The 14,600-nt window shown below is 43.8% G+C and overlaps 1 protein-coding gene across 1 annotated transcript in view; it reads right to left on the bottom strand.

Moving 5' to 3' along the window:
• Window positions 1–14,131, bottom strand: part of PPP2R3A (protein phosphatase 2 regulatory subunit B''alpha) — a 564,984-nt gene extending 550,853 nt beyond the window's left edge. Inside the window, exon 1 of the mRNA XM_069618015.1 lies at window positions 11,882–14,131. Coding sequence (XP_069474116.1) covers window positions 11,882–13,987 — 2,106 coding nt within the window. The 5' untranslated portion in view covers window positions 13,988–14,131. The remainder of the gene's footprint in view (window positions 1–11,881) is intronic.
• Between the last annotated feature and the right edge of the window lie 469 nt (window positions 14,132–14,600).

Here is a 14,600-nt window from a genome sequence, read left to right as displayed (position 1 = left end):
CTACCAACCTGTAATGAGTTGAGGGTGCATTTGGACGCTGCAGAAGTCTGTGTGTTCATCCCTGCTTTTGAATTAATAAAAAAGGCAGTAATTTGTCACATTTCTGGACTCCTTTTGGGCATGTGGGGTTTCCCTCAAGCCAACCTCTGGTTTTTAATTCGGTGGGGTTTCCCTCAAGCCAACCTCTGGTTTTTAATTCTGCTTCACGACGCAGGACACAATTGGAAAGTACAAAGGGAGTTAACCAGGATAAGATATGAACGAAGGGCACATTTCTGTTACATTAAGCAGAATACATCTGCAGGTGCCAAGTATTGGACAATTAAAATATGCAAAAAGCATATGTAAGGTGGAACGACCAAGTCTCCAGGGGCTAAAAGGAGTAATGGCACCCAGCACAATTAAATCAAATAGCAATAATGAAAAGGACGAAATGGAGAAATTCGTGGTCTACTAACACGTGGTGCAAGAACAGAAGACAGGGTCTATTCATTAGGGCTCAGACGAAGCTGGTGTGCCCCGACTCCCTTGAAGGTCCCAGAGAAGAAAACTACCAGCAAGGTCAACTATAAAGTAGAAGCCTTGGCATGTGGCCTAACCGATGAGATGTTTGGCTAATTGATCAACGTGGGAAGTGGACTGATGTTGTTCTCTGCACCTGGGTTTCGTTTTGTTCATGTGCTGCTAGCGAGCCGAATGTCCAAGATTGGGAGGCTATGCCAACCAATCATGAGTGGTTATGGAGCAGCATGCTATATAGTATTGCAAAAGCCAATCTGTTAGTATTTTGCTATAATCAGTATTTTATACATATTTTAGGGGTAGTTTGAGGCATGCCTAACAGATAAGGGGCAGCCAATAATGTTATTAACACTTATACATACTATAAGTATACATGTTCCCTTAACTAATCCCTCCACTTGATAGGCTTTGTTTGCCACATAGGATGATGTCATAGCTGATAGATATTGAAGTCTAAAGTATTTTTGTAATAAAAAATTGGACGACAGTGAGATGCATTTTGTATGATCACTAGATTTCCCTACGCTATTTGAGCTGCTTTGCCATATTCTTTGAGTCATCAGGTTAGTTGGGATCATTTAATCTGGTAATTCCATTCTGCGCATAAGATACGCTCCATGTGCTAGTGCACACTAATATGTTCTCGTTGAAACCTGCTTTGGTGGATGGGAAGACTAGCTATGATCACTGGTTTTAGTGTATCGATACACTGCATTGTTCACAATGGTAATGTCCAACTATTTTAGGCAGCCCCATAATTCAGTGGGTTAATGGGTCTATTATTGGTTAACGCCTGGCATACACTCGATGCCGTCTTAATTTATTTCTTTTTCAAACAAACCGTGGCGATTCCTTTCCAACGTCCACATTTTCAATCAATGGGCAATATTTTTTTGATGGCGGCCTGGATTTGCGAGCTGCGTGGAGTGAACGCAGTTATACAGGTTAGTCTGTATGTGATCTCATGGTGTTGTTCAGGTGTCAGTAAGGTTGCTCTGTCATAATATCTTGCCGTGTTTACTGATCTGTTCACAAGCTCTTTTGGATATAATCTTTCAAGGAGATGTAATGTTCGTGTTATTCGCCTGTATTAAATAATCTTCCTTTTCGAAGAAGTTTCTCCAAAGTCTAAGGTAGATTACCCTTAAGGGATTTTGGGTGTTGACTCTAATAGTAAAGAGTCATATTATGATCAGTGTCTTTCCGAAACAGAGTGGTATACATAATCCATTTTAATAGGTGTTGTACAAGTCAAGAAATGACAGGTTTTGTATGGCTATTGTATTAGTAAACTGTACATGGTTTTCTTGATTGTCTTTATTGTTCAACCAGATAAAGCATTCTCCAAGCCTTTCTTCGTTTCTAAACCATGATCTGGATGGACGGGCCTGTCAGAGGGACTGGAACAGTTGTTCAAGGTGCACGTTGCAGGCTTTGATCAATTCTGCATTTGGGTGGACCTGGAAGGAAGACCTTATTTCCAGCCACCGGAATCAAACCGTGTGATCACCAACCAGTTCCTCATCATGACCCAACACCTTCACTGCTCCAATAACACCCATCAGATACAGCAACAAAAGCACAGCACTGTGATGAGAGCACATCACTGGCTGTCATGCATGACATCTAAGCAAACCCAAAGAACTCACTGCAGCCGCCCACTGATTCTCCCAAGAAGACATGCTGTGAAATGGAATTCTCTTAGATAAACATACAGTATTATCAGGCAACACCATTGGTTCATGGGCACCAGACAAATGGTAACATAAAATATCCACACCTTTTGAAAATTGAGACTGAACACAAACAATTCACCCAAAGGAAAACTCTCCATCCTCACATCGGCTCTTCCCACATCAGCCTCACGTGGGTAGTATCTGTTAGCAGTGGACTATAATAGTCTATTTTAGCCCACCAAAGTTTAGTATGTGTCCTTAACTACCCAAAAATAAATGTACGTATTACTTTAACAAAAATAGTTTATTTTCGTGGGTTGTTCTCAAGTCTTTACTCAATCTCAGCAAATGGACGACTCTTGAGCAGCACACTCGGGTCACTAGTGGTAAGCCTTTTATAATCAATGCATCCTCTATCTGGTGTCGGTCTACCGCAAACCCTTTTTTTGTTGGCATCACAAGCACCAGATGTATGTTGCCCACAGGACTCTAAATGCGGACTGGACAGTTGAAGGTTGAATTGAACTGCTTGCAGTACAACATTAGTTTAATATTATTATTAGTTATGACAACCAGCAATGCTACCTCCCACCCAAGAATCGGACTCAATGAAGAAACCACCGTTGATCTTCACCCGAACAGCATCACAGCAGAAACACCAAGAATAATCAGCCCTGTTACCAACCTACTGGACCGCTTCAATGAAGAAGCAGCTGTCGCCGTTCTTCATCCTACCAACATCAACCCAGAAACACCACGAACAGACAACTACAAACTTGAACAACAAATAACCTCAAAACAAAATCTCACACAGAGAATCAACTGCAACCTAATAAACGCAAGGTCAATGTCCAAACACTCAACTGAAATATACGACCTCCTTTCAGAAGGAGGCACAGACATCCTATTTATAACCGAAAAGTGGCTAGACGACAACTACAAGATCACCCTCAACAACTGCCTGCCTGAAGACTCTGAAGACTTCAAATGCATCCAAACAAACAGAAAATCCAAAAGAGGGGGGGGGGGGCTAGCGATCATCCACAAGGAACAACTGGCCATCAAAATGGAAGATCCTCTAAACATCGAGAAATGCGAATCCTTAATACTAGGACTTTCAGTAAACCCCAAAACTAACCTGAAATTCATACTGATTTACAGACCACCAACCTACGAGGCGACTTTCAGAGACGCTTTCACAGAAGCAATCACCATCCTAGCCATCAAGTACAACCATCTGATCATCCTCAGAGATTTCAACATCTGGTTCGACGAAGAAACCACAACCACACAAAAATCTCTAACCGCCCAACTAGCAGCCTTGAACCTACAACAACTAGTCAAAGGAGCAACCCACTCAGCAGAGCACACACTTGACGCAATCTTCGCCAACAAGGATCTCATCACCACGGCACCCCCAATTCAAATACTTTGGAGCGACCACCTCATCATTCCATTCATAATCACAACGACCGCTCCAACAAAAAAGCAACAAGAAAAACGACCCATCATGATGAAAAGAAATTGGAGAACCATAAAAAACTCCAACCTAACTGAACTCCTAGAACTCAGCAAACCACAAGCATCAACCATGGAAGAAGCAGATCTAGACAAAAAAGTTGCCCTACTTCATACCTGGATCGCAACAACCCTAGACGCCATCGCCAAAGAAAAGCCCTTCAACCCATCACGTAAGAAAACCACAGCAAAGTGGTTCACCCCACTACTCAGCGACATGAAAAGAAAAAAAACGGAAACTAGAATCTGAATGGGGGACCAACAACACCTTTGCAAACAAATTGAAATTCCTACAACAGACCCGCTCATATAAAAAGGAAATACAAAAAGCGAAGAGGAAACATTACGACAACCGAATCTTCAGAGCACCAAACGCCCAGAAAATACTATTCAAAATCTTAAACGAAATAAAAAACCCACCGGGCTGCAACAACACGCCAATTCCAACAATGAAACTCTGCGAGGACCTTGGAAACCACTTCAAAATCAAAATAACTTCCATCCAACACACAATTCAAAACAGACCAAGCGATGACAGCGCAAACCCCACCGACGAGGAACACGCAAACAAGCTACGATACTTACCAGAAATATCAGTTGAGGCTTTCGTCAAACTGGTAAACCAAAGCAACTAATCAGGCTCACCTGAAGACCTCTGCCCCCCGGACATATACAAAACAATTCTCAAACAAAGAACCCCCATGGAATACCACAGGAACCTCCTCAACCTCTCAATCTGAACAGGTAAAGTACCAAAGGCCTTCAAATTAGCCTACATCAAGCCGCTACTCAAAGACACAACAGGAAACGTAGACTACTTATCTGACTATAGACCCATCTCCAACATACCTTACATAACCAAACTGCTAGAAAGGTACATCTACCAAACAACCCAAGAATTCATAGAAGAGCATTGCCTACTAGACCAGGCACAAGGTGGTTTCAGACCCATGAGAGGAACAGAATCAGCTCTCCTCTCAATATGGGACGACCTAAAAACAAATGCAGACTCGGACAACAGTACCGCCCTGATTCTCCTTGATCTGTCTGCAGCTTTCGACACTGTCAACCACACCATCCTCATAAAGAGATTAGAAGGACTAGGGATAACAGACACTTCCCTAATATGGATCAAATCCTTCCTAACAAACAGAACATAAACAGTATGGATGAAACCTTTTAAATCCAAACCCAGAGAATCCACGTGTGGAGTACCACAAGTCTCATCCTTCTCCCCGCTGCTATTCAACATCTACATGCACCTACTGATCAAACTCATCAAAAAACATGGCCTCACATGCTACAACTACGCAGACGATACTCATCTTCAACATACAAGATACCAGAGAAGAAAACACCAAACTAGAGAATTGCCTTTGTGACATATTCAACTGGATGAACCTCAAACATCTCAAAATCAACCGAGGCAAAACAGAGATAATGATCGTTTCAAAAAAGGGAGGAGACATAAACTACATCCCCTGGCCAAGAGAGCTCGGCGCCACACCAGAACCATCATCAACTGTAAAAAACCTAGGGGTCCTGATGGATAACAATCTCACTCTAGAGCCACAAGTAAACTCGGTAATCAAGAAATGTTTCTTCCTCCTGCGAGAAGCTAAAAGGATCCTACCGTTCCTGTCGTTCGCCAACAAAACACTCACCATCATCGCTCTGATCATGTCCAGAGTAGACTATGCCAACAGCCTATACCTGGGCATGCCCGAACGTCTTCTAAAAAAACTTCAACGCATACAAAATGCAGCAGCCAGACTTCTCCTCAAGCTACCCCAAAGAGAACACATCACACCCGCGCTACAAATACTACACTGGCTACCACTAAAACAACAAATAAAGTTCAAGTCCATATGCATCACGCACAGAGCAATACACAAACAAGGCGCAGAATTCCTAAGTGACAAACTACGCCTACATCAACCGACAAGAACACTAAGATCAAGCACCGACATACGCCTGGAACCAAAACCCTACATCAGGAAAAAACTCAGAGGATCCTCTTTCTCCCACCAGGCACCCAAAACCTGGAATGACCTACCCAAGAATATACGGAACACAACAAACCACCTAGCATTCAGGAAATTCCTCAAATCATGGCTCTTCACAGGGTAACCACAAGGGAGACGCACCAGAATGCGCAGACATTAAAACAACGATGAAAATAACTCCAATCCCGGCCACTCTCAATCTGGACAAACACTCAAACCAAAGAACTAACCACCCGACAGAGCATAAAATATCATGGAAAATAGCCACAAAAGTAAGGGTCCAGAGACTGAACACATACTTAGACACAGACGAAAGCCCTCTAGTGACTCGCCCACTCACACGTACCGGACGCACCATATCCAGACCGGCAAATGCATTTAGATAGAATTGAGAATATTAGCATGGCCACACTTGGATGGAGTAGAGGACATTGGCCTGCGTCGCATCTAGAGGGGACTCTGAATGCTAGCATGCCCGCCCTTGGATGGAGTTGTGAATATTAACATGTCTACATTTGGACAGAATTGAGAATGTCAGCCTGCATCACATCTAGATAGGGCTGTGACTGTTGGCATGCCCGCACCTAGGTGAAAGCTGAATGCCAACATCCCCACACCTAGATAGATTAGTGAAATATAAGCATGCGTCGCATCTAGATAGGACTTCGAGCGTTAGCATGCCCGCACCTATGCGAAACCTGAAGACTAGCACAGGCCACACCTAGAATTGTGGACATTGGCCTGCGTCGCATCTAGATGGGACTGATTGAAGGATAGCAAGCCCGCGCCTAGATGAAACTTGAATATTGGTGTGGGCCACACTTGGAATTGTGAACACCAGCCTGTGCAATTCTGTAGGTTTGCTAATCAAATTGACACTTGTGTAGCAAATCTAGCTATTTAAGTTGCCCTGTTCATTGGAGCCCAGCTTGCCCTGTATTCCTCTCTTGCCGTTGGTGCTCAGTTCACCCTCTTTTCTCTGTTCACTTCAATCCAGCTAGGGCTGCGAATGACAGCATGCCCACACCTGGACAGATTTCTAGACGCTAGCTTGCGCCGCATCTGGACGGGACTGTGAATGTTGGCTTGCCCACGCCCAGATAGAATTCTAGACATTGGCCTGCGCCGCATCCAGATAGAGTTGTGGGGGTCAACTGGTGCCACACTGGGACAGAACTGCAAATGCTAGCATGCCAAAGGTCAGGTAACCCACTAACCAATATAAGCTCAAACTCTGCATACTTATCTCACTCAAACTCACACAACCATCTCTCGCACAACAAGCCGCATGCACTTCACAACACTGCAACACACAGACCCGATACCCGCACCAAAGCTCAGCATCTGGTGTATACAGAGTTGAAGCTGCCAACAGAACAGCACTCCTCTCACTATCCTACTCCCTCTTCACCTTACTAACCCACCCCCACCTTATCATTTACAGATCCGCCAGAGCGCCTGGGGACCAATTCTGTTGGTGACGGTGCGCAATACAAATACCTTTAACATTTAACATTATGCCCTGGCGCCGGAGGAAAGCAGTCCATCCAGCAATCACGCGAAGGCAACAACTGAACCCAAAGTAATATCCAAATAGAATGAAAGAAAACACTCATGCATACAGCGGACAAGCAGCAAGCAGCAAGCGTTGGTATCACAGCACAGTAATCTCATGTGGTCAAACGAGAATAACAACCAATACCAAAAACCAATACCAAAAACTAGGCGTGTCTCATCCAATTAGGTGCCGCAAGACAAAAGCAAAAAATTGCTGCTGTAACTTGAATAACATTTTCTTTCATTGTTTTGCTACTTTCACTATCCAGGCAGGTTCCATTACCAGAGAACTGGAGAAGTTCAGATCTGCACCCAAGACAAAGAGACTAAGAAAAATGAAAGAAACATTTGAATAAAACAGTCTGCGTTACACAATTAAGTTGAAACACTGGCAATTGTGAAAAACACTTCTTTTGACTACAGGACATTGATATTCATGGATGTCCACTGGGACATGCAAATCACCCACCCAGTGTTCATTGCTTGCAGAGTGCCAAAGGTTGGGGTATCCCAGCACTATTCCCACCTGAGAATGTTTCATGTGTATGTGTTATATGCTGTTAGAGGTGTCTAAGTCTGAACTGTTATGAGATTTTCATGAAGGTGGTGGTACCTTCCTTCATTTCTTTGTATGTTCATGGGGGGCTTTCTCAAGGTTTTTAGGTCAAAGAATGTGATGGCAATCAAAAATCATCATGTCGGTGAAGCTCCAATTATCTCTCGATAACGAATTCAATATTTTATCACTTTTTTTCTCTGATTAAACAAAACATGCTACTATTTCTGATTCACCTCTAAATATCAATAGTCTTTGCCGGGAATCATTGCATTTGTGATCTGAATGTGAGTTCCTGGCCCTACTGGTTGTTTTAGATTCTTATTTCTGTTTTGATCAAAGTAAGAGCTGGTAAAATCCACACATTCTCGTCCGTTTTCTTCAAAAGCTCTACCATTTATTTACGCTTTCACAATTTCACTTCTTAGTTTAAGCTTTATTTATTTCATATATTGACATGTGCCAATCAATTCTTGAAGGCCTTCCCCAGACCCTTCAGTGCAGTCCTAATTCTCCTAGGCCTGTCTGCTGCCTTTGACACTGTCAATCTGTCTAATCTCCTTAATACCCTCTTCCTTCTTGGGATTCGTAATCAAGCCCTTGCTTGGATTGAATTCTACTTGGCATTTTACCAATTCTCTGTCTCCTGGAGCAACAACATCGCTCAACTCACTCCACTAACTGTTGGAGTTCTACAAGGCTTTGCCTTGGGTCCACTCCTCTTTACACTCTACACCTCTGCTCTTGGGGCACTAATCTCCTTCTTTGGGTTCTTGTACAACTCTTCATAGACTACATCCAAATCTTCTCTTTTCCTGAACTCTCCTCTGATCTCTCTATCAAAATGTCCAACTGTCTCTCTGCCATTAAATATTGGAGGACTTTGCATGTTAAACTCTACCAAAACAGTCAAAATCTCTCTCTCATCTCTTCCTCCTCCTGCCTATCAAGTTCCCACCGGACACTTTCCCCAATTCTTCTTCAGCTAGAAACCTCTATGTCATCTATGACCCTTCTCTACTTTCAGCTCCAAAACTGGAACAGCGCTCGCCTCAACCTCGTGAATATTAGGACAATTAGGCACCTCCTTCCTTTCAACACTCCTAACCATACTTCTTCTCTAAACTGGACTACTGGGCCAGCATCCTCTTTGGTTTCCCCAACTTTGCTGTCTATCCTCTTGACATGGTCATTAACTTTGCTACCAGGGATCTCTTCTAACTCCCTCACTTCACACCTACTTCCTCGTACCATCACCAGACTGGATGGCTGACGATGCAAAACTGGGCCACATTTAAATGTCTTCTCCTCATTCACAAATCTATCCAGGATAAGCCATCACTGTGTCTATCCTCCTCTATCCAACCCTACAAACCTTCTCGTAATATCCGCTCTGCCTCCTCGACTACCCTTGTGGCTCCTCGCCCTCCCTGTGCTTCCTCTCACTTCCGCTCCTTCTCTCTTCTTGCTCCACTTGCATGGAATTCTCAGATGTGTTCAAAACTAAACTAAAAGCAAGGCATAAAATAAGCAGTGTTGCATAGCAGTTTGCTATGCAATTCTGTAGGTTTGCTAATCAAATTGACACTTGTGTAGCAAATCTAGCTATTTAAGTTGCCCTGTTCAATGAAGCCCAGCTTGCCCTGCATTCCTCTCTTGCCGTTGGTGCTCAGTTCACCCTCTTTTCTCTGTTCACTTCAAGTGCTGATGGAGGGTAAGTGCAGCAGTAATCATCTCCCTCAATCTTAAGTGCCAAAGGCCTGTGTGGGATAGCTAAGCAAGAATGTATTTTTCAAATAATTGCAAACCAGAAGAAATCGGGATGATACTTTTAGTGATACTTTTGTTATGCTTTCTATATCCTGTCTGGCAAAGACATGTGTTAATGTTATATTTTTTTTTAAAGACAGTCATGTAATTCCATTCGTCAAAAGTAAATTGCTTCATTTTGCATAATTACAGTACTGATACTGTAAAACATTGCATCATCTCCATGCTTTACAGTAAAGTTTAGGATAGTGTATCTAAATCTCATAGCATCATATTGACGAGTGAAAAATTTTGAAAATGTACAGAACACGTTCAAATAGTTTTGATGGCAAACCTAGTTCTGTAACTTGCTAGTTGCATACATTTGTGCAACAGGTGCTCAACCCATGAGCAATTCCATACTCCTTGGCATTATATATTATCACCCTGTTGCTTTATACCAGCTAACCTGAAAGTGAAATGACCACAAACTACAATATTCCACCTAGTTTGCCCAGTTCTCTGCTTGCTACGTACGCCATCCACTCTGCATAGTCTTTCTTTCCTCTTGCATAATGAATACACAAAGCTAACTAGATGTTTACGCAAGTAGTGATCAATAGTTCCATCCAGGAAGACAGCTGGCCAAACTGTTTCCAGAGCCTTTTTTAAATCATATTTATTTGTCTCCATTCAGGCAGCCAGCCTTTTACATTTTACAGACACTCATCCAGGGCTCGTAGAGTCTTTTAGCCCGCTCGCATAGTTTAGCAGATTTTATGAAGTGTACCATTTGCAAGGGATGTTTGAAACTTTTATTTAACATTTACTTTTTTTGCAGTGTGTAAAATAAAAATGTCACTGTGCATGACTGCCTCTGGGTGGCAGCAGTGTGCGAAGCAAAGTGTGTTTGTAGTGACATGCACCATTTACAGAATTCACATTTACATTTGTTGTCCTACGTTGCTATAGGTTGAGTGCGATTTTCTCTTAGGTCGAATAGGTAAACTAAGTTACCTGACCTGCAGCTTTAGCTGAATTTTAAAGAATTTGCAATGCCCGACAACTCTCAATAATTTCTTAATTCAGTGGTATGTAAAACTGCCGTATTGTTGCTCATTTCATGTCTAAATAACTTCTGGTGACATTAACAATATTAGTACAACATTGCTAAACAAATGGGTCTGTCTGCTAATCAAGAAGATTTTATTTAGCAAACTCTGCTAATCAATTTTTGAAAACTAATTTATGCCTTGAAAAGCCTCAATCCTCGCCTCCGAGTTACCCTCTTAACCTATCTCTCATCTGCCTGCCAGCTAACATTTTTCGCTCACCTCTAACCTGCCTCTGTTCCTCACTTCCTCTGTCTCCACTATAGCACTTCACCCATCATAGGCCCATCCCGATCACAGCTGGCCGTATCGCCTACCTGCACTTAAAAATGTCCAAAGTTCATTGCCCTTAGTCTATGTATGTCCACTTATGTAGTGTCCATTGTGACTGTTCCATTTACTCCCCTACACAAACTGATCAGAACGTCCCTCAAACACATCCCATCATAAGAAGCTTGTGGTTTCCCATCAAATCTGATTTCTTATTTATTGTATGCTCTTTTGTGAGCAAAAGAGCATTCATTGTGCCTCCTGTATATACACACATATAAATAAATAGAACCTTAGCCTATGATGTCAATGTCCGGCAAGAAGAAAACACATTTTACTATATAAAAGAGACAACTATTGGCTTGGCCACGGACGTGAGTTGGCCACACCACTCAATATAGGGATATTCAAAATATTTTCTATTCTTGTGCCATGCTTTCAAGTTTCTTTCAATGAATAATGCTTCTGTTGTGAAAGAAAAGCTGGTGAAATAAAATAAATGTGAAAAACCCCAGTATGGTAAAACGACAGGTATGACAACATAGTGCCAACAGGCAGCAACATGACTGATAGTGCACTACACAAGAACACTTTACAATACATTCTATGACATTACAAGAAAACTTTGTAGTATATTCTATAACATTATGTGGCAGATCGGATGTACAAAAATGGTGATAGCACAGGTGAGGTGTATTTGCAATGAAGCACAACTTACTGAACATGCCTTTACTGTGATTGGAAATAACGAAATTGAGATGCCAGTTCAGGGCTGAAACTTTTTTTCTAGGTTTCATCGGTCAGTCTGAAAGGATGCAAGTTGAATAGAACGTGCAGACAAATCATTCCTATGCTTTGCAACATGACCCTGCCAAAAGTGTAGTAGCAAAAGATCATAAGATGTTTGTATCTTACCTTGATCACTGCCGGGGTCTGCTGGATTAGAAGAGTGGGTCCCTTGTCCTTTGCTTCAGCCCCTTTGTGGCTTTGCTGAGATGACGGGGGATACGATGGCGTGGGAGGTGTCAATGTTTCTTGCAGCATCTGCATTACCTCCCTCTCTTTGGATAGGGTGCCTGTTCCAGTCCGGCATTCCACCAATTCCTGCGCAAAATCCTCAATGCTTTCAAGGATGCGCAGCAGCAGAGTCCTGTCCTCCTCATCCATTTTGTGTCCATTGGTTTCCTTAACTCTTGACAAAGTCGACGACGGGCTGTTTTCCACAGGTAATGAGGACTGAACTTTAGATTCGGTGGGGACATTTTGAAACTGTCCTACTGTCAGATTGCGGTCCTTCGATGCTGAAAGACTGCTGCCCCCAAGTGGGGCTTCCTTCAGCGTGTGTTCTATTTTCCGCGAGAAGTGTTCCAAGTCCAACAGCAACTTGTCTATTTCTTCATGGTCTTTACTGGTGGCCGAGCTAGTTGAGGGGGCTTTGCTGTGTGTCGTAGCAAGGATGCCTTCCTTTGTGCCCCCGCCCAGGTAATTCGCAGCCGAGTTGGCAAGTGTCCTCTTCTGATAGCCTTTCCCTTGATCTTCTGATAAAGTGGTGGCACTGTCTTTTTGGGAAAGTTCTTGCTTCCCAGTTGTCCAGTGACCGGCCAAAGATGCTGGGTGTTCATTTTTATCCTGCAGCCTAATTTCCCAGCCCAGCACTTTTTCCCGGTCCGAGTCCTCCTCTATGAAAAGAGACTCAGTGGAGTCCCGGCACATCATATCTTTGCTCTTAGGCAGAGCGAGCCTGGAGGAGAGATTCTCTGGAGACTGAGTGGGAAGCAACTGAGGTAAAGTAGTACTGACTGAATAGGCAGCTTTTTGTTGTACCTGATGGATGTTGCTATGCTTCAGTTTTGGCGGTAGGCTAGGTGGAGTGACATTGTTGTGTTTTTTAATGCATGCCTTGTTCCCTGCATCAGCTGCAAGCACATTTTTGAACTCTGTGGTGGGCGGAAGCAGATGCTGCAGTAGTGGCGGGGAGTGGACAACATCCTCATACTTAGGTGGTTGGTCACGCCCGAAAATTGGCGAGAAGGGAGACTGCTGCAAACCGTGCAGGCTGTTAACGAGTTCTGCCAGGTCACTGGGCTCCGTGCAGCCCGTGTGTGCATGTTCAAAGGGCAGTTTTTTGAGGTAGGAAGACAGCCTTGCCATGACATTCATATATATCCTCTCCGGGTTAACAAATGGATCATTGCTGCTTACTCCGCTGCTACCCCCCACAGATTTCTTCTTGATGCACTGCTTAATGATATCTGTGCATTTTTTAAGGTCCTCCGAACACTTGAGTAAGATGTCCAGGCACATTTTGATATCCTCGCCAGAAGCAGAACTGTCGAGTTTGTGTTTCTCCAGGATCTGGGTAATCAGGCTCTCCTCCGAGAAGTTCTGGAGATATAAGGAAGTCATGGTGTTGAGATTCTGCTCCAGTGAGGTGCTGCGAGACAGGGGCCCTTTCTCCTCCCCCGACCCACCTTGCAGTAGGCCAAAGGGAGGACAGTTCTCATCTGAGTTGAAGTGGCCGTAGATGAGATCAAAATCTGCTGATTTCCGGCTGAAAGAGTCAGGTCGCACTTTCCTCCCCTTCCTGAAGGTAACATGATGGCTTGTGGCGCTTTTGAGCTTCTCAAAGGAGAATTCCTTGGTTTTTCCACTGGCAAGATTGATGGCTTCCCCTGTGATATCTTTCAGGCTGCAGGGGACCTGAACAGAAGAGGCTTTTTTGGTCTTTGCCGTGCTGTGATGAAGAGCCTGGTGATTGTCCTCATGTGCAGTGCTAAGGCCACTTTCAGAGACTGCATTGCTTTGGATGACCCTGTCCTTCCTGCAGCCCTGTGCAAGGATATCCGGGGCCTGCAGAAGTTGTGCACAAATGCTATGATGCACGACCATGCACTGCACTCCATGCAGGAAAGCTTTACAATTCCCAGTGCAGTAATGTATGGCATGCTGGCGGCGACGGTCGATCACAACACTGCTGTAACAGTTCACGGTGCTGATGACAAGCTTATAAGCTGCGGCCATGGCCGAAAATATCAAGTCAAATCATGTAAAATCTTGACTGTTCCCGGTGCATCGTCAGAAATAAGCAGGTTTGCTGCAGTGTACGTCTGCCAGTTCCCTGCGGGGTCACCGAGTTCAAGACTTACCCTTACTGCTAAAAGAGGCTTTCAGGTTGGAGGCAGTCTTGTTCGGTTGAAGCACCCTCTTTTTGTGCAAGGCTGGCTGCTCCGATGCTCACCAAAGAAAAGGACTTTAACTGTAAACCTTGCAGTCGCTCAGATATCCGACGAGGCTGAGGGGGGTCAAGTGACAGCTGGCACCGCACAGGGGGTGCTTGAAGCTTAGGGCCAGGAGTTCTCACAGCACTACTGTCAGCTTAGGTTCCTGCAAGGCTCTGCTCCTCTCTGCTGGCCGTAGATGCCGCGTCACCCCTCTGTCCCCAGGATCCACGCAAGAACCATGTTCACCAGCAAAGTTGTAGTGTTAAAATGCAATATCCCAGACATCACACAAACAAAATGAAAAGAACACAAAAATGCCTTCTGACAACGTTCCGGCTATTTACTGATGCAAGAACAATGGTTTCTCTTCAGGCCACGGTCACAGACAGAGGGCGTCCATCTTGGGGTTTGAT

Source organism: Ambystoma mexicanum, chromosome 10 (genome assembly GCF_040938575.1).
Source record: "Ambystoma mexicanum isolate Mex_15411 chromosome 10, UKY_AmexF1_1, whole genome shotgun sequence".
NCBI classification, from domain to species: Eukaryota; Metazoa; Chordata; class Amphibia; order Caudata; family Ambystomatidae; genus Ambystoma; species Ambystoma mexicanum.
Note: the sequence above shows the minus strand (reverse complement) of the source record. Positions and strands in the feature narration are given on the sequence as shown.